Source organism: Rasamsonia emersonii, assembly GCF_000968595.1.
Source record: "Rasamsonia emersonii CBS 393.64 chromosome Unknown ctg1118621760420, whole genome shotgun sequence".
NCBI lineage: Eukaryota > Fungi > Ascomycota > Eurotiomycetes > Eurotiales > Trichocomaceae > Rasamsonia > Rasamsonia emersonii.
In genome coordinates, this window is record NW_013563013.1 from 1 (window position 1) to 25619 (window position 25619).

A 25619-nucleotide genomic window follows, 5' to 3' on the forward strand; every position below is an offset into this window, starting at 1 on the left:
GCGATCTGGTAGAAGTGAGTGATGGCATAAACAGCGGCGAAGAAACTTCCATTGAGCCACCGTCGTCGCTGCAGGATAAACTCGGCCATGCGATCCGGTACGTCCGTCTCTCCAGTGGCGGACTTGACGTACGACAGCACCCAGCGGCAGTTGCGCTTCGTCACAATCTCGAAACACAGGATCCGGTCTTCGGCCAGATACATGTTGGCAGTGAAGATACCGGCATTGGCGCCGTGCAGCTTTTCGCCCGCGAAGTACTTTTCCAGCGGCCCCTGTCCGTTCTTGTCATTCTGCAACGCAACATATCGATAGGCCGAGAAGGCACCAGGAAGCACCGAGATGAAACCGAACGCCGACTCCAATGGCTTGTCCAGGATATTGCTCATTTTGTATTCGAAGTTCTGTGTCGCCACCAGCGGATTGAGGAGTTTCTTGCCGTGCGACAGCATGACCTTGATTTCACCACATGCGCCGCCGCACATCGGCTCCAAATCGAAGGCTTTCCACAGGTGATAAATCGAGTCCCTCCCCGGTCGGGTACCAGCGTCAATGAGAACGCAGATGTTGGGTTCCAAAACACGGCCAAAGGCTTGGAAGAACCAACGGTGGGAGTTGATCTTCTTCTGGTTCTTCTCCTTCAGGCAGAAGATCATCTGGACTGGAGTCGCGTTGCGCGGTTTCAAATGCACCTGGGTGCCCTTCAATTCCAACCCCACCTGCGTCGTGTACTCATAGATGTGGGCTGTCACGTCCTTGCCGTTGACTTGCTGCTTTGCGATCCCGTCTTGGTACACCCCCAGACCCGCCAGAACCGCTCGAGTTCGAGGGTTGATCTTGGCACGGCCGTCGCTGATCACGCAAACCACAATCTTCTTCCAGGCCTCTTTCCCCCATGTCTTGCTGTTGGTCCGCGAGCACATATACTCAATGTTCTTGAATACTCCAATCAGAGTTCTGGCGAAGAGGAATTCGTCTTCGTTGTACATGGTGATGGCGATGAAGAGCTCCGTGTGTCGCGGTTTGGCGAACAGCTTCTGACGCAGGGTGAAGCGATCATTGTAGAAGTCTGCAGGGTCGCAGGTCGCCGCGGAATAGCGCATATGCGTAAATTCATCGCGTCCCGGAGGCTCTGCGTGAGGCACCTGGTTTAAGAGCTTGGGAGGGATGGGGCAGTCGAGCACCAGGTTTCCATTGAACAGTTGCACCTCCTTGACCGTTTTCCACCGCCGAATGGGGGCTGGACTTGGAGTGGGCGCGGGCTCGTCGTGGTACTCCTGTTGTCCATAATCCGGCGGCTCATATTGTTCATTCCCATATTGATTGTCGGGTTGCAGAATGGGAACGCGATCATCGTGATAGGGCTGCATGTTCTCTTGCGAAGGATACTGACCGAGATCGTAGTCTTCTTGAGGCGCTGTCGGTTGGTAGGGCTGAGTATAATAGGCATCATGGTGGTCCTCCGGGCGTATCGAATACTCGTAGTTGGGATAAGTGGGCTGATGGTGCTGCTCATAAGCCTCGTTGTGGCCGAATGAGTTGGTTATGCCCTCCACCGAATACTATTCCCGTATATCAGCGTCGCTCGCTTCAGAACCCACGAAACTCTCACAACAGACTCACCGTAGGCTGTGCGGCCAGACGGTCACTGGAGGGCATTTGAAGATGCGGCGGTTCGTAGGAGGTCTCGTGCTGGTAAGGGTGCACGTTGTCCAAGGGCCGTCCTGGGGACGGGGTGCGATTGTGCAATTGATGTGGATTCATCATGGGCGAATGGCTGTCATCATCCCCGTAGGGATCTGTCCAAGTTGAATGAGTCAGTTATACAACCAGTTGCGTTTATCAACTCGAACACATGAGCGAAAGTAATTGCGAGCAACGTCGATCGCAAGCCAAGGTGCGTCGATGATCGAGTGAGAGAGAACAGCAGCCAAGGGCCGGGCAGTTCTGTCCTGAGCAGTCGTTGCACCAGGCGGTACCCGCAGTGCAATGCAAACAACTCAGGCGCAAATGGGGAAAACAGAGGCACAGCAAGAACCGAACCTTGGAACGCAGGAAGACTTACCCAATCGATTGTAGGACATATTGCGTGGCCGTCCCGAGATAGCCTCCCTCTGAAACTGGCGACCGCGGGAGATTAAATTAAATGCTATTACCCGTGATCACAGCCGTGATTTCTGGGTCGCCGAGGCCGTCGCCGCGCGGCACTGGAGCTAGCACAGCGAACAACAATAGCTGGAGTTCCTGCGGCCGAACGACAGCAAGCTGCAGGTGTATACGCCGTCTTTCCAACGACGAGCAGACGAGAAGGAGAAAAGGAAATAAGAAGAAGAAAAAGAGGATTTGGCATTCAGCGCCCCTCTGCTGGGCCACCATGGTAATAGCCCTTGGATGCGCCACGAGATTCACAGCCGCTGATGTGGAGGGCCGCGCCGGACTGGCTGACGGGCTCCACCAAGAATAACAATCCTCAGCTGCGCGGGAGCTCAGATCAACCGCTGCGCCCGCCGACGCTGAAACCCGCGCTGTCTCGTCTGCTGCTGGTCGGCGCCAAGCGACGCAGCGCATACGTCACTGTCCTGCATCCCAGAAAATGCTCGTGGTTCCTTCGAAGTTCCTATCCTCCGTGCTCGGTTTGCAGAGAAGCAGCCCTGCGACCCCAGGAATGACGCTGTGCGCGAGGGCGGCTCGTTTGGCGGTTGCCTGGGCGTCTCCAGGCACCGTTGCGATCATGTGTGGGCGCTAATCAAGTGATCGCCCATCGTCGGGCCAACCATGGGTCCGCGGGGCTGAGCAGCCACTCGCCGCGCCCGCTGCGCCTCCAACGCGCCTCCGCATATCAAGGCGAATTAACCATCAACAGTCATCATGTCGCTGGAATAGCCATCTTTACTCACCACGTCGTGGTCTAACGCACTGTCGCTCCCAAGTATTACCCCATGTCCTGGTTTTGTAGACTGACGCACAGCTCCGGCTTGTCCTACGTCATATCTTATAGCCATACAACCAAACTCACCTGAACGTCAAATCTATCTATGAGAACTGTCTATTTATAACTGGCTTACTATATCAGTATATCAGCCGTCTATATTCCATATGGACTCTATGGAATGCGATACTCATCAAAGGACCTCAAAGTTGAAGTTGTTTTTTTTTTAAGTGTAACGCGTTGTAACAAAATCATTGCAAGATACTGGGCCAGTCTTTTCTGCATATATATTCTTCAATATATTCTTCAATGCTAGTTGTCAAAACATCGACTTCAAGCTGCATAAGCATATCACATCTTCCAGTATCAAGTACTGAACAGGAGGACAACCATTTTGGGATCCTCACTGGATCACCGATATCCTACTCAAACTCGACCTGTTATTGAAGACTCACGGACCTCCCTGGCCAGAAGACTTCCATCCAGAAGTCTGTTATGACAAAGATAGCATTTGCTCCCTCAGTCTCGAGCGCTTGAACTCTTGCTTGAGACGGGTCACGCATAATGACGCCAATCTTCCAGTCAGAGAGGTTAAAAAAATATCTACCACTCTGCCAGCGCAATATAAAAAAGCTCACACCGGGGTCCTCCCTCCCGGGACCCGCAGGTGCTACGAAAACCCCCGCCTATGCTATGGCGGGCAGGGATTTTACTATCACTGTTCTTTTTTTTTTTGAGATTGGGGCCTTTTGGACCCAGAGGGACTCGAACCCAGGCCGTTCATCTGGATGTTAGTAGGTGTAAGAGACTTAGGCTACTTAACCACTGCACCATCGCAGCCCGCGTTCGTTACTGGGTTTCTTTGTTTGCGAGTGATACGCGCCCTGGAAGGTAGGTTGCCATTGGCTGGGTGAGACTCGTCACTTAGAAACTTTCAATCAAATCACTGTACTGTCTAACATGAGGGCACAGTCTTTCGATTGACTGGCTTTCCTGGTTACAAGTTTACCAAGAATAACGATCAAACTAGACATGTTGACTCTGGAGATACGATTCTTGATGTCCTCATTGGTCCAATTTGAAAGAGCTTACAGCTGTCCGTACCTCTGTGTGCCTAGCGAAACCGTTCAACTTATACTCTTGAAGTCTGTTCTTTATTATATGCCGTCATCACGCAAACAGGCCTCTCGAAAACGGCTAATCTTGGCCAACACTGGTCCTTACATGAATTTCAAACCCAATACTACATGTACCTACCGATGCAACCAAAACATTTTTCCTTTTCAGAACAAGATTTGCTTGCAAATAAGAAACGAAATCTGCTTTGGAAGAATACATGCGATCAAAAGTGTAGGGAAATTGCATCGAAGCCTGATTTCTTTGGACGAGTTTTTGTGACAGTTAGTACATGTAGTTTAGAGTGAGACCAGTGAGCACATTCTTTTTTAATATTTTCGATGCTTTTCATTTCGCTTTAATTCAACGCCTCATTTGTTTCTGTATATCTATGTCTTGCTCTTTAGTTCCAAGTATGGCCATAAAGTTACCTATTCCGTAAAGTCAACCAGCGCACAGACCACTTCACTATCGATAAAGACTTGTGCACACATCCCACCTCTGCAATCCAACATCTCCCCGCTATAAAGAAAAGTAGGGTCATCTGCTTATTCTTAGGGGTACAGACCCATCTGGAAAAGTGTTCCTAAAAATTCACCAGTCAAGAATTACAGTGAACAAGTGCTATCATGGCCAAGGCAACGGCATCCTCGACCGCGCCGCCGGCCTCGGTCCTCTTCGTCTGTCTGGGGAATATCTGTACGTTGTGCCACCACCAAGTTTTCGAAGCAGAATATTAGTCGCATTTACTAACAGATCTGGCCAGGCCGTTCCCCCATGGCTGAAGGCGTCTTCAGGTCCATCTCTGCTCGCCACGACCCCTCTCTGATCGGCAACATCGATTCCGCAGGCACGGGCGCCTATCACGAGCTTGACCCCCCGGACTATCGCACCATGTCGACATTGCGCCAGCACGGAATCACAGACTATAACCACTCCGCTCGCAAGATCACCAAGGACGATTTCCGTAACTTCGACTACATCCTCGCCATGGACAAAAGCAACCTACGGGACCTGCTGCGCCTTCGGGATAGCGTCGCACGATCGGGAGGGACACAAAAGATCGCTGAAGTGAGACTGTTTGGAGACTTTAATCCCGACGGGTCGGTTAACTCTCGAGTCGGCGGCGGTGAAGAGGTCGAAGACCCATACTATGGGGGTATGAATGGGTTCGAAGAGGTGTACCAACAGGTTACAGAATTCTCGAAGGGGTTCTTGGCGTATTTGGAGAAAAAGAGGGGCAGCGCTGAGGATTGATTCATGAGCTCAGCGTTTTCGGCGATTCCATTACCGTTATTTCTTTTTTTATTTTTATTTGATATAAATTACGTTATCATCTTCTATATTAGGTAGATAGATGATTCCCTTTATAGATACCCTTTTTTATAGATGGGATAGGGTCAAATTTAAGGTCTGGATGGTCGGGCACATACAGAATTTCACTTCGGATACCATACTTGCAGTCGCATACTGCAATCTGAGCTCTTTGTAATTCCAATTGATATCAAGTTATGCCAATGACAGAAATTGTTAAGAAAACATGAGAGGTATCTTAATGTATGCTCTGAATAAGGCCTACACTTGGATATTTGTGTTCCTTCTGATTGGTGCCAATCAAACTTAGGTCAACTCGCCAAGCATTTATTCTGACGGAGTACACGTGACGGGGTTTTAGGCGCGCGCACATAACCTTTTTTCAACTGGCTCACTGCGTTGTTTACCTAACATAGACATCGTCGATATCCTCTTCCTCACACATAGCGCATCCCAGACCACTACAGCTGACAAAATGCCTACTCGTCTGACTAAGACAAGGAAACTGTAAGTCTTCACTCGATCCCTTGTTTAGTTGGTACTAACAATACCAGTCGCGGCCATGTCTCTGCGGGACACGGTCGCGTAGGAAAGCACCGCAAGCACCCCGGTGGTCGAGGTATGGCTGGTGGTCAGCATCACCATCGTACAAACCTGGACAAGTTTCACCCAGGATATTTCGGTAAAGTATGTTACAGCCCCAAACATCTCGCCAGAGCGGTCGACTGATCTACTCGAATTAGGTCGGTATGAGACACTATCACCTTCTTCGCAACAAGGAGTGGAAGCCAGTCATCAATCTTGACAAGGTTTGGAGAATCGTTCAACTCAATTCCGATTTCTAATGCTCACGCGGAAAAACTGTAGCTGTGGACCCTCGTGCCTGAGGAGACGCGAAACAAATATCTGTCCGAGAACGCCTCCCCGGATACTGCTCCCGTCATCGATTTGCTCTCTTTGGGCTACGCCAAGCTGCTTGGCAAGGGTCGTCTGCCCAACGTGCCCGTGGTGGTCAAGGCGCGATACGTCAGCAAAGAGGCGGAGCGCAAGATCACCGAAGTTGGTGGTAGAATCCAGCTTATCGCGTAGGCTGTCATTTGGTTTTGGGAAGAGGATTTGAGCCAGAAGAAAACAAAAAAAAAAGAATGATACCCATTTCTGCTTGCTTTGGTCCGCCGGCAGGACCATCAGCAGCAGCGGCAGCAGCAGCAAGGCATTTTTTCAGCGTGGTGGCTGGGTAATGATTCAATCGGAGTTAGCTTTAGAGCTCTAGTCAATTGAATCATTACCGAACAAACCAATGCGCGTTTCCCGTGCATTCATTCAAGGGCGCCAACTTTTTTGGTCCCTTCGTCCAACTTAAGGACGTCTGCTGCCTTGGTCATTGATTAGCCGGATAACGTCCATGGGGTGAATGATGCTCTACAAGGCATCCGCGACAGCGAAACTGCGCCTGCGATATTACCGGGCAGATTCTCAAACGGAATCACTGTCGCTTGGTAGGTAAGTATTACCCACCCACTTTATTTATATTTAGGCTCTTGTAAAAAGACCCCCTTCCCTTCTCCGTAGATCCAGTGACGCCGCGCGTAACTGTGACGGCTCGAGCAAACTCCAACAAAGTTTGCGATGCCAATTTCGTGGCCATCACATAATCTCGGCCCTGCCTTTGTTGTGGTCGCCGAGTTTTTCCGGAAGTTGGAAAAAAAAGTTCAGGAGCAGACAGAATGAACAGGCACATTCATTCTGTTGTGCAACAACGTATGTAACTCCATCTTCTCGTAGTCCTTTTTTTTTTCTTATTTTTTTTTAAACAGCGTTAGCACGTGACTACATGCATATCCACAGCAGCAACAGCCAAAACTATCAAGAGTCAAAACAAGCGTTTGTGCTTGCAATGCGATGGCTTTGAGCTGTGCTTCTTGACCTGGGAAGAACCCCAGAGAACTGTCCCTCGACTGTTCAAGTTCGTGATTAACAGTTTACAATGGTTGATATCCTTCCGTGGGAAGAGGACATATTTATGACAGTCTAAAAGAGAAATCTATTCGTACACTCAAGAAGCAAACCTTGAAAGAACGATATCGTACAACAACTAGCAAGGGTGGGTGTTCACGCTTCATATCCGTTCGCTTATCTTGATTGCAGCTCGGCACCCATATCGGATGATGTTAACCAGCGGTTCATATGGCTTGGCTTCCTTGGAATCGTTTTCTACTGCATGGTCCAGATGCTCCAATTCCTCGTCTCGGGTCTTTCGCAACAACGCTACCAGATCCTTAAGCTCGTCGTCGACCTCCTCGCCGCGCTGCTCAGCCTCCTCCATCCACCTGAGAATCTCGGCCACCTGCTCGTTGTAGTGAGAGCCGATTTCCGTCTCGACTGCTTCTGTACATGCCATCGCTGCTTCTCGGCCCATAATACCGGTGGACCAGCCCAGGAACGTGGCCGCGAGCTCCCAGATCGGATACATCACTGTAGGCCGGACGCGGTGCTTCGCCACCAATTGGTTGAACGCAGAGAAATGGCCCGCTTCTTGGTCGTACATGTGCTTCATCAGGGGTCGCAGATGAGGATGTGACCGCACCACGGGCGGCGTCTGAGCGGCGTAGATGAGCGTCGCTGCGAGTTCACCGGCTTGGTTGACCCGAATCGCACTATCCAGGTACTCTCGTTGTTTTTTGGTGAGAATGTATCTGGGTTTTCCTGTAGACGTCTTGGGGACTGCTTCGGAGCCATCGGTTCCGTTGGATGATGTAGACGGTGCGGAGGAGAAGTAACGAGATGAAGGCGGTCGCGGGGCGGACGGGGCTAGGAAGTCCAGGAACAAAGGAGCCGTCTGTCGCAGGGGTCGTCGGCTATGTGTAAGGGCATATCTCCGAAGTGACGGTAGGGCCTCCATGGTGACTGGCGGAGATGAATAGTGAATGGCATTCGAGCCAAGTGACTGACAGGTGAGTGAATGAATGACTTGCGGCGCGATCTCGGATCGGAGCTTCCCTTTGCAAGTTCCGCCAGCTTCCAGTTATGGGAAAGGAAGGAGCGGATAGCCGCGCGGCTAGGGTGGCGTCTTGGCGGGCGCGCGGTTTTCGAGGCGGCTTCTAGCCCGGAACGTTATGAACGTCGCGCTGTCGTTGTCCTCTTCACCCAACCCCTCGTCCAGGCATTTTGCCCGCCATCATCCATCTTCTTGTCGGTTGATAGCGCCCTATATTATTATATTCTACTCTGTAATCTGCAATTCTAAGAAAAATATACGATTTTTAGTGCATTGTACGGGTTCTGGCGGACTGGAAACCTCTCATTTCCTTGTTCTGACGGCTTGTTCCCCTGGGGGGTCGGGGAACTGCTGCGAATCGCATTTGCTGTGTCATAGACCCGGATAAACTGGGGACCTGAGGCTCCGACTCGCTAGTCATTCACCATGGCTGACTTGGATGATGAGCTTCTTGCTTTGGCGGGAGACTCTGAAGAGGAGGCCTCCCCCCAGTCACAAAGCAAGTCCAAATCTGCTTCCCCTCCCCCTCCTTCATCCTCCGCCAAGCAACCTTCTCCAGATCCAGCCCCAGGGATGGCGCGCAAAGGAACGGCGAAGGTCGTTAAGCGACCGAGGAAGGCGAAGAAGGACGAGTCTGAAGAAGGCGAACTGTGAGTTTTCGGCTTTATCTGACAGCTTTCGCACCTCGTGGGAGTTGCTTCCTAACATGACTTGTGCCGTACAGGTCTTCTGCTGAGTCTCGTCATTCCTTGCAGTCAGCCAGCATGTCTGAATCCGACTCTGATGCCTCTCCACCCGACGTCGAGGAAGATGCGCCCATCTTTCCCTATGAGAAGCTCTATTACTCGGCCAAAGATAAGGAGGAGATTATGGCACTGCCAGAAATTAAACGTGAAGAGATCCTTTCCGAGCGTGCCCAGCAAGTCGATCGCCACAACCAAGATCTCGCACTCCGTCGTCTCTTAGCTTCTCGCGAACGTGAACAGGCTCGCGCAGAAGCAAAGAAGAACAAGCGTAAAGCCAGCACAGCCGATATAGAAGATGGCCAACGCAAGAGCACGCGCCAGAAGACCATGCTGGGCGGACGCAAGGTCGGTGAAGCGTCGGGCGCCATCGAGGCGTACAAGAGGCAGCGTGAAGAGAAAGGGAAGCGCGATGAGCTTCGCCGTCGTGATGCATCGGCTCGGAAGGCGTTGCGCAGGAGCTCATCGCATGACGAGGATTACTCTGATGCTGATGCCGAGGGCGAGAGCGAGGCCGAGTATGATCACAAGGCTGATCGCTCTCCACCAGTTCCAAAGGACGATCCGCCGGCAGATCTCAAGGACATACAGCGTGTGCGTGTCGGACGCAGTAACTTTGCCCAAGTCTGCTTTTATCCCGGTTTCGAAGAAGCTATTACCGGTTGCTTTACTCGAGCCAACATCGGCCCGAATAGGGAAACAGGCCAGAATGAATATCGTGTTTGCATAATTAAGAGTATGTTCAGGCACATTTCCGTCCCCGTGATGTCGAACTAAGTTCTCTACAGAATTTACCGAAGGTCGGCCTTATGCCATTGAAAGCACAAATGGACGTTCCTTCGTCACCAATCAATACGCTCTTCTGGCACATGGAAAGGCAGAGCGCGAATTTCCATTCATAGCTTGCTCGGACTCTCCTTTCACCGAGGTTTGTCACCTGTGATCTTACTATTCATTCTTCTTAGCGCTAATAATTCTATAGGCTGAATATAATCGCTGGCGTCAGACGATGGCCGTTGAAGAATGCAAGATGCCCACAAAGTCGATGCTGGCTGCTAAAGTCGTTGCTATCAATAACCTCATCAACCACCAGTTCACCAAAGAGGAATTAAATGAAAAATTGCGCAAACAAGGATCCCTGGACAGCAAGATGAGAACTTGGAAACGCCTCGAGTTGGAAAAGGAGTTGAAGCAAGCTGTGGCAGACGGAGACGAAGATAAGGTCGCCAAGATCCAGGCTGAACTCGCGGAAATTACTGGTCCGAAGCTTGCCTTTGGAACTAGTCTCTACAAGCCCCGATCGGAGCAGCAGACCCAGGAGCAACGTCTTGCTGAGATCAATCTTCGCAACCAGAAACTCAACGCTGAGAATGTTAGGCGTGCACAGCTTGAAGAGAGAAAAGCGAACCGCAAGATTGCAGCTGCGGTGGCTCGTGGAGAAGCTGTAGCAGATCCTTTCGCTCGCGTAAAGACTCGAGCAAAGACCCATCACGATGTCAATGCAACCAGCCGGGCTGCACCCAAGAAGGACAATGTTCCCGATGGTGGTAGTGCCAGTGGCAGTGCCTCACCCGCGACTGGATCTAATACCCCTGCGAAAGTCGATACCCCTAGACGCAGCCAAACTCCCTCCGGTAGCCAGACGAAGTCCAAGGGTATCTCGGTTATCCGTCATCAGAACATGGATGACGAGAACATTGCTGCCCTGGACTTGGACATTGATATCGAGATTTGATCTCGGACGCTATCGATCCTGGACTATGTGACAGCATCTCGGATGCAGATAAATTCGCAAGATACTGCTCTCTGGGCACTGCGGTCTCATTGATGGCCTACGAGTCGTATTCTCCTGACGTGTAATTACAATAGGCCGTCAAATGCTATTGGGGTTTGCTTAAGTTTGATGAGTTTTCTTCCATCTTTGCATGTCACCGGGCTTGTCTGCCTTTCTTTTTGTACATTAATGCTTGCCGACTAGATCGATATCCATTATGAACAGGGGAATAGCATTGAAGGGAAAAGGGAGTTTGCGTGTGGCGCCTGGGTTTGTTTGTAAATCATCCTTCAATATGGGCTTAGTTAGGGTTGAAAATGATCAGTTGACTTCAGACGCGACAGAAATGCTCTTACATATGTAAAGCTCGGCCAGTTTCTTGGCCCTGATTTACAGTAGTTACGGGGACATTGTCTACGGAAAGGAACATGAATTAAAACCTGAGAAATTGCCCTGCTTAAAACACTTTAATTAATCATGTTGTCCTGGTCGATAATCTTATCGATCGTGATATCGGCACGTGATTTTGATATGATGTGGGTCCATACTTCACCGGAACGGACTAGCGCGTCTCTCACTCAACGCGCTGCCGTTCCCGCGGCGCGTCTTCCGCCCGCATCCACATAGCAAGAGAGGGCGGGAGTGCAGTCGCGCCCTGCTTCATACCTATATCTAATCAACCCTGCTGTTCTCTCCTGTCCGCCTCAGAAAGTCAGCAGTCTGTTCACTACTATTATGTTTATGACTGTATTTTTCAATTGAACTTGAATAAGTTTACTTTTGAACCATGGCTTCGCCTTCTACCCCTCGGTCGACGCGTTCCGCGTCCCTTGGGAATGATGACACCGCTTCAGCAAGTGGGAATTCGCCGGAGATTCTCACGCCCGGAAGAAAAATTAGGGCTATGCTTGCCGCCTTTGACAGTGATTCAGATTCGGATAATGGCGGTTCTAGCAATGTTCATAGGCCATCAATTCCGAAGCCTAAATTGAGTCCTAGACGCGCACCTGGAGCCGAATCAAGGGCGGCCGCCATCAGCAAGGAGGACGAGGACGACGCTGACGAGGAGGAGAGCATTATTGTTCCCAGGGGCCGCATGGCAGCTCGAATGCAAGCCGAACAACAAGAAGAACGAGAGCAGCTTAATGGAGCAGATAAAGGCGAATCGGCATATGAGAGGGTAGCTAGAAGGTTGCATGCCGAATTGCAGGAGACACAGCCTCCCCAGACACAACAGCAAGAGTCCTCGGATCAATCATCAGAAGACGATCTGCCAGCGACTGGATTTGGTAGACGCCGTTTGAAAGGGATCAAATCTTTCGATGATGACGAGAAGTCCCATCGGTCACCATCTCGCGAGCGTTCAGGTTCGCCGCTGTTTGTCCCATCTCCTAATAAAGATGACGAGGAACCAACGGTTCGTGATGAAGACGAAGATCAATCCGAGCCACGCTTGAAACCTAACGCCCGATTCCTCGCGCTGGTCGAGCAGAAACGCAAGGAGAGAGAGGAACGGGAGAGAATCGAAGCGGAGAAGAAAGCTGCGAGGGCGGAGCAGATGAAGCAATTCAGCTCTGATATCCTGTCCGACGAAGATAGTGATGACGAGTCAGGCTCTGGACGGAAATTGACCCAGCAGTCCTGGCCGCCGCGAAAAGCCAGTAAGAAGGCGATCGAAGAAATGAATCGGGAAACGCAGAGGATAAGCAGGAACATGCAACTGGCACACCAGGCCAAAACTAAGAAGAAGATCACAAAGGAAAGTTTCTTTGCCCGGTTCAATTTCATGCAACCCCAGAAACCTGAGACGACTGCGGGACACTCTTCTACAACCACCAGCTCGGCTCCTTCGTCTGATGCGGAAGGACAGAACGAAAATACGACACCGCCTACTTCTCCGGTCCGCGAGGAGAATGAGAAATCACATCCTGGCGCGCAAGAACAGACGGAAGAGGTGGGCGATTTGCCCTCGATGGAAGAAATCATGACACGGCAAGCTGCACCACAGGAACCAGTCACTGTTGGACGCGTCGAAGTTTCAGGGCCTACGGCTACTTCAGCGCCAGAGCCTGCAACGTCAAAACCGAGGCCTGAACGCAAAGTGCTCACCAAGCCGCCTGTCCGTGTCCGAATCTCACGGCAGGATGTTGCTCAACACCAGAAAGAGGACTCAGACAGCGACTTGGAAGTCATTACTTCTCCTGCCAAGTGTCGTCGTATCGCCGTTTTTGAGAACCTCCCAGCCAGACAAGCCCAGGAGCCGTCTTCGTTGCTGAAACTAAAGGCTTTGGCACATCTCACATCCCCGACCCGACGCAGTACATCAATGAGTCCGGCTGAACTTTCTGCCTCCTTATGCGAACAAGCGAGGCGGCAAGCAGCGAAGGAGAGAGAAGAGAGAATACAGGAGCTGAAGGCAAAGGGTATTATTATAGAGACAGCAGAGGAGCGTGCTGCCATGGAGGATGACGTCGAGGATCTGATGGAAAAGGCAAGGAAGGAGGCTGAAGAAATTGCGAAGCGGGAGAAGGCTGCCCGTGAGAAAAATCACAATGACGACGAAGACAGCGAGGAAGATGAGGACTATGAACTTTCAGGATCCGACCAGGATGAAGACGGTGAGGAGGCCGATGATGATAACGAGGAGGAGGAAGACGGACAAGATGACGGAGAAGATGATGATGATGACGAAGAAGAAAACGAAGGGGGTGAAGAAGACGAGGACCTGGTTGATGAATCTGAGGATGAGCGTACTGAAACCATGTCATTGGAGGCCGAATCCGAGGTGCTGGCACCAACAGGCCCCCGAAAACGCCGTATGAGAGTCATCAGCGATGATGAAGACGAGGAACAAGAAGCGAAGACACCCACCAAATCAGTGGCTGAGTCTTCAAGCACCCCGAAGCGGCCCCAATTCCCTGATATGTCAGCTTCCGATGGTATCACAATGGGTCTGACACAAGCTTTCGCCGGAACTTTGGGCGATAATCAGCCAGGTGATAGTCAGCCAGACAATGGGGAAGATTCTCTGAAACTGCTCCGCACCCTACCTGATCCTGGCCTTCCTGTTGCAGAGGTGTTAGCACCCGACTCTCAGGTGGTGGTCAAGGACAGCCAGGAACAACGAAGAGAGTCCATTGATCTGCTTGCGGGTTATACGCAATCCGATGCCCGCGTGTCAGAGTCTCCTGCACCAAACAGTTGGTCTCAGCCCTCACAGATTCCTGATCCGACTCAAGATGTCGGCTTCGTGCTCTCACCCTTTGACCAGACGAAACGGTTCCTGGACTCCCCTGCGTCTACTATAGAAACTGTACTCCTCCCTCGGAACGAATCTCCATCCAAGGAGAAGCGTGGCCGTTTGCTTCGCCGGGGACGCCCCGCTCAGCCGTCGGACGCAGAAGATGATGATTTTGAGATCAAAGCGAGTGCGTTTGATGTGATGAGAAAGGCAGCCAAGAAGAAGACTGCCGTGCCTTTTGATAAATCTAAGAGCAAAGCAAAAGAACACATTGATGAGCTTGCCGAGGAATCAGAGGATGAGTACGCTGGTTTGGGAGGTGCGAGTGATGACAGCTCAGGAGAGGAAGACGAATATGACAGGGAAATGATCAACGACAACAATGAGGAAGTTGTCGACGAGAAAGAACTTGCTGCCCTGAATGCGTAAGTGCTTTTTTCCGAGTGATCTTTTCAGATTTATGTGCTAACTCCCCTCCAGCGACCACCAGAGAGCCATGGATGAAAAACAAGTCAACAAGCTTCTCAAGGACATCACGAGTGGAGCGCTTCGTCGGAGACGTGGAGCAGATGATGGTCTGGACCTTGATGACTCCGATGACGAACGCATGGCTCGCAGGCGGGAAAAACGACGAGAGTTTGCCAGGATGCGCAAAGCGCTGCTTGCTGATGAGAAGATTGGTGAAATTGCGAGCAACCCGAAGACGCAGGCCTTTTTCAAGGCGATCGAGGACCGAGATTCGGAGGACGAAATGGATCTTGACTTCCTTGATGAAGGTCCCAGCTCTCAAGATCAATCTTCTCAAGACATTCAGCAACAGCCCTCGGTGAATGAGGCTGCAGGATCTGGAAGCAACAAGCGGAAACGACCGCTGGAGCCTTCGGCAGCTGACATTGCCAACCGTCCTCCGCCTCATCTTCGTCGCACTGCAGCCAGCGCGGTGTCTAAGAAACCCACAACGCTTGCTGAGATCCGCGAATCAGTGTCTTTCTTGATCGAACAGCCGGAATACGACTCTTTCCATGAGGATGCATCTATCGAGGAGGAGGAGCCTGGCAACTTGGATAATAGCGATAAACCGTCGCATGAAGACGAGAATGCCAATGCGGAAGGAAGAACATCTACAGACGGATTCACCATCCCCCCGAATCCCCGACGGACGCGTGGTCGAGTCGTGGACCGGCTCGCTCTCTTGCGGGCTGCTTCTTCCAACTCTGCCTCTAGCAACGGCAAGGTTGCGTTCCAGTCTACGTCGACTACGGATGGCATCCCTAAAATCGGTTTCCGACCGCCGCCCCTCCGTCGCACCATCACCGGATCGTCGTCTTCGTCATACAGTTCGATATCCTCGGGGTCTAGTTCCACCACTCGGACCACAACGGCTCCGCCCCCAGGAGCATCGAACGCAAAGAAGGGGGCTGTTAACTACTACACAGCCGCTCGAGAGCGTGAAAGAGAAAGGGAACTGAGAGCAAAGCAACGCGGAGGTAGTTCAAATATTGCTGCACTGTTGAGCAAGCAGAAGGCCTCTGGGTTGGGGGCACTGATGGGTCAGGGCCAGTGGGAATGATCTTATCCCCGGTGACGAGATGGAAGTCCTGTGGTTTACTGCGCTGTATATGGAAATGGTTTGTTTTCTGTAATTTGGTGGTGATTGATGGGTTTGGGACCTTAGGCAAAGGCGTATGGGATACTAGATTTGGATCGAAGTTAAGGATATGGAGTTGGTCGGTGTATTTAGCTGTAGGGAATCTGGTATAACAAAGGGTCTTCTTCTGGGTTCTCCTGTTTCCTAGAGTTCATTTCATACTTGTGAAAAGATGAACAGAAAAGGCGAACAAAAGTGAAGTGACTTGAGGTTCCGGACTCTCAGTTCCAGCCTCATCCAGGCCTTGTCTGCTCCCATACAGTCTGGGGTAGCCTTAGCCCTCTCCTCAACTGGCTGGCCAGTAAAAAGTTACCCGCCGAGATTTCAATATGGGGCCTGCTCACTTTCTGTGCAATCAGAAGCTACCTGCTGAGATTCAAGATGCATGCACCCTACCTGGTATGGTGCAGCTACCCGGATTCAGCCTCACATGGCCTTTGCGTGGACTTGGTCGGGCTTTGTTTCTTTCTATCCAGTGAGATTTTACCTGCTAGGTTTCAATGTGGATCCTGATCTGACTCTGAAGTCTGGTGTGATAAAAGTATACATCACCTTGTTGAGTCACATGATTAGGCACAGGTGTTCCTGACTCCACACTCTGGGATGATATCACAGCCGCCGCTGTAAATATATATTGATTTAAACTTTCAACATTCTATAACACAGACAAACATTGACTCTTATTCGTAGAACCTTACTCAATCTGAATTTTTGACATTTTATACCCTTTCCAGCTATATATAGTGGTCAATTGAGCAGACAACTTTTGCGGCAGCTGCTGCAACTTCACTCTCCAGCATCCTCTTTCCATGCGCGTTCTTTCTCCTCACTGTCCTCGCAGCATTACCCATGCACACAATGCCTGCAAATATGCCCGAAGAACAATGATAACCAGACCATACTCGACGAACAGTGGACCTGAACTCTCGCGTTCCAAAGCTAGCCCACTACGGCTACTTGTCCTCACGTTCGACGCCTTCTCCACCCTCTTCCATCCGCGTCGCCCTGTTCCTGAACTATACACCTCTGTCGCGCATTCATTTGGATTGCCACCCTCCGTCGTCACTCCTACAAAGCTTCAGAGCGCGTTCAAGGAGGCCTTCAAGGCACAGAGCAAAAGATATCCCAACTATGGACGCGAAGAGGTGTTGCGTGGACGGTATGGCGGCCCTCGAGAGTGGTGGAGTGATGTGATCCAGGCGAGCTTTGCCAAAGTCCTAGGAGAGGATAATGGGAAAGTGGCGAAGCTACCGGATGGCATGGTAGAGTCTCTACTGGACCTATTTGCGAGCCAGAAGGGCTACGCTCTGTACGAGGATGTTGCGCCTCTGTTTCGGAAGCTGTCAGAGTTCAAAAGAAGTGCTGTCTTTGACCGTGTCATCACTGGGGTAATCTCCAATTCTGACGACCGTGTCCCTGCCGTGTTGAAGTCCCTGGGTTTGAAGGTGGGTGATGTCCGTGCAGATCAGGGTCGATCGAGTATGGAATTGCCAGGATTCGAAGAGAGGAAGAAAATCACCGGGGAGGCGGAACTCAGTCAAGACAATAATGATATTGATATGATCATTACGAGTTATGAGGCTGGTGAAGAGAAGCCGCACAGGCTGATCTTTGACGTTGCGAGGCAACAAGCGAAAGCCTTTGTTACGACTCATGATCTGACATTGCCATCTGACATTCAAGGCGACCGTGCCCGGTGGTTCTGCATACATGTTGGAGATGACTACGATAAGGATTACAAGGGTGCTGTCAACGCCGGATGGGACAGTTTTCTGCTCCCTCGGGACGGTCATACCCCCGAAATTGAGCAGGTGAAAATGATCAGTACGCTAAGTGACTTGATACCGGAACTAGAAAGATATGCTAGCGATTGATCGGAGGAACGAGCTATATATCAATTTAATATGCTGGACCTTCTCGCCAGATATTTTAAAGAAAAAAAAAGACGGCATCCACCGCAGTCCAGCGTGATGGTCCGGAGCATTGCTGCCGCGCGACATAAATGCCGGGAATTGCCGCTTTGCGAGTCCCAGGAGCACCTGGAACTGTGTCCCTGATGTGATGTATGTTTCTCGAGATTGTGGCCGTGGGCTTTCGAGTCCAAGTTCGTATCCTTCTATGTAACTGCAACCAGTTCACTCGCGTGCAGCGTGCTCGTGGAATACGCCGGTATGTTTCTCCATAGATGGCCCTCGGTTCGGGGTATCGATCAAGCACGAAAGTTCGGTCGAAGGTGTATAAGGATCGTGTGTAGATATGTACATTGCTTGGGGAAATGCTAAGTTGAGCAGATGCTCCCTGACCAGACATCATGCCTGTATTGTCAAAGGGCTGAACATGTACACAGAAAAAAAAAAGAAAAAAAGAAAAAAAAAGAACGTGCAGCATAATCCTCCCCTATCCTATCCATCGCCACTTTCTTGGAGTTGCGTGTCGTAGAAGTGAAGAGCTACTCACTCCCACTAAGCGGCTCAGACCTCAATTTGCAAAACCAACACCAGCTCCCACGACGACCTAACAGTTCTTCGTGTTGATTTTGAAAGTATCCGAAATGAGCTGATTGAATCGGGAAACTTTCGCGGAGAGGAAGCCGTCGTCATGTGGGGTCACGCTTTCCCAGATTGAACAATTACAGTCACCTCATGTCGCCGCTTAATTCATTTCAACTGGGACAGTTGCGCCCTTCGTGCGCTGTAAATCACCATGAAACATGCCAGAGCATGTCTTGAGTGCCGCCAAGGGAAGAGAAAATGTCAAGCCTCGAACGAGACTTCCTCTTGTCACCAATGTCTTCAGAGGCACCTGCAATGCTCATGGCAGCGCAGGCAGTCCAAGAAGGCCATATCCATTTTACTACCGTCGACGACGGTTGGCAAGACTAGCGATGACCAATTGACTACGGTTCCATTGGATGTATGTCGCGAACTCCTGGAATTGTATTTTCGTTACATTCACGACAAGCCTCATTCGCTGTTTCATGAAGCTTCCTTCAGAGCGCAAGTCGAGGACGGGGTGGCATCAAAGCCGGTGATGTTTGCAGTATTTGGTTTGTCAGCAAGGTGAATATATGGAAACGCACGGTTTATCTTCAAATGTGTTTCATTGTCTCCTTTTTTTAAGACATTCCCGTCTGAACTTTCTGCTTCGTAACAGGTTTTCGGCTTCCGAAGATATACGATGCCGTGGGAGGCAGTACACAGATCTTGCCAAGACGCTTCTCAAAGCTGACATGGAAACAATCTCTCTGGAGAACATTCAGGCTTGTATTCTGGTTGGAAATCTCTGCCTCGCCGATTCGAAGCCGGATGCAGAATCTTTGTACTTTGGTGCGTCTTCGTGAAATTGATTGCTTATCCGACTATTTTGATACCTTGTGATGCTAACGCAAGGGCTTAGGCATGGCTATACGGATGGCGCATATTCTTCGGCTGAATATTGAGTCGGCGTCGGATAGCACTATTCAAAAGGAGGTCAAAAGACGAGTCTGGTGGAGTCTCTACATGATCGACCGGTGGTCCAGCGCAGGTCTGGGCCTTCCACGCCTCTTACACGATCTAGACCCTCAACCGAGTCTCCCAATGGATGAATATACGTTCCAGCGGCTTCGAGTTACCGATAACAATTCTGAGCCACACGTTCAACAGCCGGGGTTATGGACGTACATGATACTGTTGGCTCGCATATTTGGTGCCATTCAGGACCTCAACTGGAGTTTGGCCCAAGGAGCGATCCAGGACGAAAGACATGTGGAAAATCTTGCCTTCGAATTGGCAGGTCAACTAAATGAGTTTGAGCGAAACCTACCGCCTCATGTTCGATACTGCCGTGAAAATCTGGTCGCTCATGCAGAGAAAGGACTCGGAAGGACATTTGTGGCCCTGCATCTTGGCTATCATCACTACGCCACATTGCTATACTTCCACTATCTCGATGTTTCGAGACCGCAAAATACAGCCGGAATTGCCTACGCCGAACGATGCCGATACCATGCCACAGCGTTTAGCGACCTACTCACAGCTTCAACTGAGATGCCAAACTGCGAAGCGCTGTACAACATTGTTGGCCATATGACCATCGTTTCTTCGTCTGTTCATGTTCACACTCTACTTTTTGGAGACGAGAAAGAGCTGGCATCTGCAAAGAAGAGACTTGAGTCCAACTTCAAGGCCCTGATCAAGCTAAAGTCGTACTGGAGCAGCGTCGAGTCAATGGTAAGTAAATATACGTGGATCTTCGTGCTGTGTGCCGCACATGTGTGTTACAGCCACTGAACGAGATCTAGATCAATCGTCTCATGATTTTTCAAAATGCCTGCTTAAAGTCTGCCAGCAACAGTACACACAAGGTTGACAGATGGATGGTGAAATATCTCCTCCAACACGCCTTGGTCCTTGATGAGAAAGACGCCTCTTCTGAGCTTCAAGGTTTTGCAGTAACCCCGGCAAACCTTCAGTCTGTTTCTCTTGAAGTTCGATACCGTGGTGAAATGACGCACAATGCTTTCCTGGAGCTGATTGGATAACGATCGCGTCTGAATAACGCTCGCGTTATCTGAATAACTACTTTTTATCCTTAACAAGTTCTATGACAGTCATACACAACTTCCCACCACCGGAACTTGTTCGCGATTAGAACTTGGCTCGAGTCATGCAGCAGTCTGAAACTCCATATTGACAGTCTATCTTCTACACGACCTCGAGATGCAGCGATTCCGCCTTGTTTTGCATTTTCTCGTCAACAGCCTCCTTTCCGGCCACATCCGCATCTTCGCCGTCAAAAAGTCGAGCAATCTCTTCAAGAGTGGGGCCTTTTGTCTCGACGAAGAGGAAATAGATACACAAACATTCCACGACAAGGATGGCGATATATACAAAATAAAATCTCCAAGCAAGATGCTGCAGACCGATGGGGTTTACTGTTCAGAACTTCACAGTTAGCACTGTGAAGGAGTGATTTTGTGTATGTGTGTGACATACCGTATTGGTTAAACACACTCGAAGAAGCAGTAAGTGCAAATCCGAGGGATAGTCCTTTCGCTCGCTGATTGTGGATGTCAGCACCAGTCTTCTCAATGAACAGGTCGTCTGGTCTCCCTTACAATGCTAAAAGGAAGGATCTCAGAAGTATATGCAACGGTCAACCCAGGCCAGGCAAAGCCAGCCACAAAATAAAACAGGAATATCATCGCAATGACTGCACCTCCTGCCCCCTTATTCCCTGTTTGAGCATAGACCGCAGAACAACTATGGGAGGGTTTATTTAGAACAGATCATCTCCATGAGGTCTCTTGACTTTACTTACCCTGTCCATATACTGAAACTGACAAGCATGCCAACACCAGCGATCAAGAATAGCTTGCGCCTTCCAACTTTGTCCACCAACAAGGACATCAAAATTGCCACCAAGAAGGACCAAATTTGGAGGCCACCATTAATGATCGACTGATCACGCGAACTCTTAACCCCGACCGAAGTGAGAATATCGTGAATATAATAGGATACAAGGCCATTGCCGGAGCATTGGGAGAAAAAAGATGTCAGTGCAATCAAGAGCAGTCTCTTCCGGTTTCCGGCTAGAGGATCATCAGATCAGTGGCTGTCAATAAACCAATCGATAAATAGCTGTTCAACTTACGTTTCTGAAGAAAGACGAGCCATCCATTTCTTGAATGCATCCTTTCCAGCTTTATCGTTTCCCTTATTTCCTGGAACTCGGCTCGAACATATTCATTACTGTTATCCCCATTGGCGTGGTACTGCGACAGTCTTTTTGTTAGCCCAGGGTTGCTAAAGAGTATTGTTCTGGGGATTGCGGCCCGCACTTTCACAAGCACTGCGAACGCTTCATCAAGTCGATCCTTCGAACAGAGCCAACGAGGGCTTTCGGGCAGACAAAAGATGAGTGCAAGTTGAATTACCGGCATGGCCGCTTGAACTGCTACCGGAATTCTCCATGATGCGTCGCTTGTATATCTTTGCGTACCGAACACAGTCCATGCAGCAACAATTGATCCGACAAACCAAAGTGTGTTGTACATTGTTGTCAACTTCCCGCGATGCTGAGGGTACGCCAGCTCGACCAGAAGGAGAGGAGCGGATCCTTGAGCTAGATTGGACCTGAATTTGAAGCAAAAGTCATCGGTAAGTTCTCCTCTTATACCTGGTTCTTTCTGAAAGTGAAATACAAACCCTAAGCCAACCAAGAAACGACCTCCAATGAACATTCCTGAATTTACTTCGGGGACGACTTGAATGATAGTACCAACTAAAACTATCAAATTGCCTACCGCAACGCCGATTCTGCGTCCAAGGGTATCGGATATGACCCATGCTGTCCGGGCAGGAATTAGCTAGGTACAGAGCTCAGCTGAGAGAGTGGACATTTGACTTACAGAACAAAAGAGCAGAGATGGCGCCAATATTCATGATTGCAGTGAATAACCCGAGACGAGATCCCGATGGATAATCAAAGTCTGCGAGGAGAATGGAAGAGTTCATTTCCGATGCATTCATAGGATGTGGCTACAGATGGGCCTCCGTCACTTACATGCTTGCCATGTATCCATTGTCTGCAACCCATTCAGGAGACTACCATCATATCCGTTGATGGTAGAGCCCAGGAAGAGGATGGGCGCCATAAAATACAATCGTCGAAGCCCTGGGTCTCTCCACCACGTCTTTTGCGGCAACACGAGCTCGCCAGTCTGCTCATTGTAGGCAGGATTTTGACGAGGCACGACTACCTCATCCAAGTGTTTAGGAGCCATTTCTGGTAAGAATGATCGAACGTCTTCGCTCAGCTTTCTTGAACAAGAGTATAGTAAGACGGAAGAATGAACAAGTCATCAGCTGACGCAAAGACAGAAGATTGAGACCAATTCGCTCCAGATGTATTTATATATGCATTCTTCTATATATAAACGCCAATCGCCAACCAAAACAGGATACTCTGTGCGAGTCTGAAGCATAGTATAATGCATATATCGACAAATTAACCGAACAGACCATACTCCAGGACCAAAAAAAATCTACGGAAATTCTCCCCAGCATTTACCCCAGAAATACTAGCATTCGGCGACTTCCACATGGTCCAGAACTTTAGAACTGAAGGGATCCACAGCTCTGTCTCGATCTCCGGCTTATCAGCCAATGGGGTTTTGTCATTCCCGGCGCTGGCTAAGCTGGTCCCCCGCAAAAACGTTGATTTAGATCGAAGCTACGGAATACGGATTATCCCCGCACTGGGGGGAAACAAGAGGCTAGAAACACAGATGACATGGAATGGGAGTTGGTGAGCAGCTTGTTCCCTTTCCCGAACTATTTACGTATGTTAACTCAGTTGAAGTTGCACCGAAACAAAGTCTATGTCCTATTCAGGAGTCAAGCTCGTGGGAAATTTACCGTCACAAGGCACGTGGTTATAATAGCCGGTCTTTGATTGAATCGGATCGATTGATTTCCGGTTCTCCTTTGTCGCAATGAAATAGCGTGGTGGTTGTTCTTCTTGTGGGACCGCCTGCGTGGTTTATAATTCGACCACGATTAATACTACATTATGAGATAGCGGGGTTAGTAGCTTACATGCTAAGTAGTAAGTCCCAAGAAAGAGTATAAATACCCCATGTTGCCAGAAAGAAACCATAGTTCTTTGCACAAGTACTGCTTTAACTTGGGGTTTTCCTTTCTTTTTTTCTCTTCCGACTCTCTAGATAGACTGAGAATTCCAAAATATATTTATCAAAAACACCATGTCACAAGCAATTCCACATCTTCAAAGGAATGCCGTCAGCCATCAGCTTTTCGTCAAGGGAAAACCCTTCCTCATCTTGGGCGCGGAGCTGCAAAACTCCTCCATGACATCGGCCGCCTACATGCGGACGGTGTGGCAGAAGCTCGTGGACATGCACATCAACACCGTCCTGGGCTGTGTCTGTTGGGAATCAATCGAACCGATCGAAGGCCAGTTTGATTTCACCAAACTGGACCAGGTCATTTACGACGCCAGATCGCACCATCTCCACCTGATCCTCCTCTGGTTTGGGTCCTTCAAAAACGGTCTATCGACCTATGTCCCGAGATGGGTCAAGACGGACTACAAGCGGTTTCCACGCATGCATATCAAAGCAGAAGATAGTGGTAACAGCGACAGTGACAGTATCAAGCTGCAGACAGCCGACGTCCTGTCCATCTTCCACACCGAGGCCCAGAAATGTGACGCGAGGGCGTTCGGGGAGCTCCTCAAACATCTCAAGCAGGTGGATGGCGACCATTCGACTGTCATCATGGTGCAAGTCGAGAATGAGACCGGTCTGTTGGGCGATTCTCGCGATCGGAGCGCCGCGGCAAATAAGCGATTCGCAGAGGATGTTTCGGCCGATCTGCTTTCGTTCTTGGAAGAGGAATATGACACCCTCCATGAAGATCTAAAAGAGAATTTGGAACATTTCACCAAATACATCAAGTCTCCGGTGGAAGAGCGGAAGTCCAAGTCGTGGGAGGCAGTTTTTGGTAAAGGCAAGCATACTGACGAGCTTTTCATGGCCTATCACTATGCGAAATACTTGGACCAAGTTGCTGCTGCGGGCAAAGCAGAATATCCGATCCCGTTGTATACCAACGTTTGGCTGAACTATATGGGCAAAGACGGTGATAACGATTTCCCGGCTATTGTCGGAGGAGGTGGTGACCCAGGTGATTATCCTTCTGGTGGCGGGGTCAGCAAAGTGTTGGATATCTGGCAGAAGTTCGCGCCAAATCTCGACTTTATCTCCCCAGATATCTACCTCAATGACTATGTGGTCTCGTGTCGTCAGTACCGACACCGCAACCAGCCACTGTTTATCCCAGAACAACGGCGTGATGATTATGGCGCTCGTCGAGTCTGGGCCGCATTTGGTTCGCATCAGGCGCTGGGCACCTCGCCGTTTGGAATCGACACTCTTGAAGTCGAGGGGAATCCCTTTACCACCACATATGGCCTTCTGTCTTCCATGTCGGATATAATTCTCGATGCACAACGTCGACCTGGTTCCAGTCTGGGCTTTTTCTTCGACGAGCTTCCTCCGCCACCGTCATCACCAGATGAAAAGCAGCGACCCGACCCATCACCTCCCATCACTGCTACCTTTGGCGGCTATGAGGTGCGTATCGAGCGCTGCTTCGTATTCGGTCGTCCCGGCCCCGGCGCCGGTATGATCATCCATGCTAATTCTGATGTTCCGTCCGAGCCTCCCCGGTTTATCTTGATCGGATATGGCTTCCAGGCTGTCTTCCGGTCCCTGAACCCCAAGTCCACCTTCACTGGAATTCTCGAATTCCTTGAAAAGGAACCCGTTAAAGGACCTGACGGCAGGACAGAACTGCGGACCCTGCGCCGATTGAATGGCGACGAGACCCGGTCAGGTAGGTTCGCGATGATGCCCGGTTTCGACCCCGACTATGGCGGGTTTCCGATCTGCGTGACGATTCCGGCCCGGACGATGGTGGCCGAGGTGGAGCCGTATTCACTGGAGGAAGAGGGGGAGTTGTAGGAATTTATATTCCCACGGAGGTGTGGTATGTCTTCATTCATTGTAGGATGAATTGGATCTTTACAGTTTCCCCCTAGTCATATTCATATTCGATAGAATTTGACGTCCGTGTTTTGTGATCGATGATTATAGAAAGTGTTTCACAAGAAAGTCGGAATTTTTAGGTGTATGAAGATCCAGATTTATCACCTTATGTCTCACGAGGATTATGGTGATTATGGAGCACTCCACAAGTCTATTCTCGGCGTGCAGATCGTATGCCCGATCGAGACAAAAAGATGGAGCATTGACTATTATTAGATTAGTTCGTCCCGTCATCGGCGCCAAGCC

At 50.1% G+C, this 25619-nt stretch overlaps 10 protein-coding genes across 10 annotated transcripts; 7 read left to right on the plus strand and 3 right to left on the minus strand.

Annotated features, from left to right (window-relative positions):
• Positions 1 to 2: 2 nt before the first annotated feature.
• T310_6523 (Chitin synthase A) lies at positions 3 to 2081 on the minus strand (the record flags this gene model as incomplete). The annotated part of the gene is made up of 3 exons (XM_013470635.1): positions 3 to 1559; positions 1621 to 1796; positions 2063 to 2081. Coding segments are annotated over 3 exons (1752 nt in total), but the record flags the coding sequence as incomplete, so codon positions are not given.
• Positions 2082 to 4671: 2590 nt separating this feature from the next.
• On the plus strand, positions 4672 to 5299 carry T310_6524 (Protein-tyrosine-phosphatase; the record flags this gene model as incomplete). The annotated part of the gene is made up of 2 exons (XM_013470636.1): positions 4672 to 4741; positions 4809 to 5299. The coding sequence occupies 2 exons, from the start codon at positions 4672 to 4674 to the stop codon at positions 5297 to 5299; spliced, it is 561 nt and encodes a 186-aa protein (XP_013326090.1).
• Positions 5300 to 5831: 532 nt separating this feature from the next.
• On the plus strand, positions 5832 to 6445 carry T310_6525 (60S ribosomal protein L27a; the record flags this gene model as incomplete). Its single annotated transcript, XM_013470637.1, has 3 exons — positions 5832 to 5863; positions 5911 to 6043; positions 6224 to 6445. 3 exons carry the CDS (start codon positions 5832 to 5834, stop codon positions 6443 to 6445), a joined length of 387 nt encoding a protein of 128 aa, XP_013326091.1.
• Positions 6446 to 7475: 1030 nt separating this feature from the next.
• Positions 7476 to 8258, minus strand: T310_6526 (Ubiquinone biosynthesis protein Coq7; the record flags this gene model as incomplete). Its single annotated transcript, XM_013470638.1, has 1 exon — positions 7476 to 8258. The coding sequence occupies one exon, from the start codon at positions 8256 to 8258 to the stop codon at positions 7476 to 7478; it is 783 nt and encodes a 260-aa protein (XP_013326092.1).
• A 522-nt stretch (positions 8259 to 8780) lies between these two features.
• T310_6527 (RNA polymerase II transcription elongation factor Rtf1p) lies at positions 8781 to 10832 on the plus strand (the record flags this gene model as incomplete). Its single annotated transcript, XM_013470639.1, has 4 exons — positions 8781 to 9004; positions 9079 to 9833; positions 9886 to 10025; positions 10080 to 10832. 4 exons carry the CDS (start codon positions 8781 to 8783, stop codon positions 10830 to 10832), a joined length of 1872 nt encoding a protein of 623 aa, XP_013326093.1.
• An 826-nt stretch (positions 10833 to 11658) lies between these two features.
• Positions 11659 to 15682, plus strand: T310_6528 (uncharacterized protein; the record flags this gene model as incomplete). Its single annotated transcript, XM_013470640.1, has 2 exons — positions 11659 to 14537; positions 14593 to 15682. 2 exons carry the CDS (start codon positions 11659 to 11661, stop codon positions 15680 to 15682), a joined length of 3969 nt encoding a protein of 1322 aa, XP_013326094.1.
• Positions 15683 to 16644: 962 nt separating this feature from the next.
• T310_6529 (uncharacterized protein) lies at positions 16645 to 17634 on the plus strand (the record flags this gene model as incomplete). The annotated part of the gene is made up of 1 exon (XM_013470641.1): positions 16645 to 17634. The coding sequence occupies one exon, from the start codon at positions 16645 to 16647 to the stop codon at positions 17632 to 17634; it is 990 nt and encodes a 329-aa protein (XP_013326095.1).
• Positions 17635 to 18463: 829 nt separating this feature from the next.
• Positions 18464 to 20282, plus strand: T310_6530 (NADH dehydrogenase; the record flags this gene model as incomplete). The annotated part of the gene is made up of 4 exons (XM_013470642.1): positions 18464 to 18819; positions 18914 to 19086; positions 19157 to 19971; positions 20043 to 20282. 4 exons carry the CDS (start codon positions 18464 to 18466, stop codon positions 20280 to 20282), a joined length of 1584 nt encoding a protein of 527 aa, XP_013326096.1.
• Positions 20283 to 20445: 163 nt separating this feature from the next.
• On the minus strand, positions 20446 to 22526 carry T310_6531 (sugar:H+ symporter; the record flags this gene model as incomplete). Its single annotated transcript, XM_013470643.1, has 9 exons — positions 20446 to 20675; positions 20737 to 20800; positions 20859 to 21003; positions 21062 to 21332; positions 21395 to 21515; positions 21582 to 21876; positions 21949 to 22090; positions 22152 to 22232; positions 22307 to 22526. The coding sequence occupies 9 exons, from the start codon at positions 22524 to 22526 to the stop codon at positions 20446 to 20448; spliced, it is 1569 nt and encodes a 522-aa protein (XP_013326097.1).
• A 981-nt stretch (positions 22527 to 23507) lies between these two features.
• T310_6532 (uncharacterized protein) lies at positions 23508 to 25289 on the plus strand (the record flags this gene model as incomplete). The annotated part of the gene is made up of 1 exon (XM_013470644.1): positions 23508 to 25289. The coding sequence occupies one exon, from the start codon at positions 23508 to 23510 to the stop codon at positions 25287 to 25289; it is 1782 nt and encodes a 593-aa protein (XP_013326098.1).
• Between the last annotated feature and the right edge of the window lie 330 nt (positions 25290 to 25619).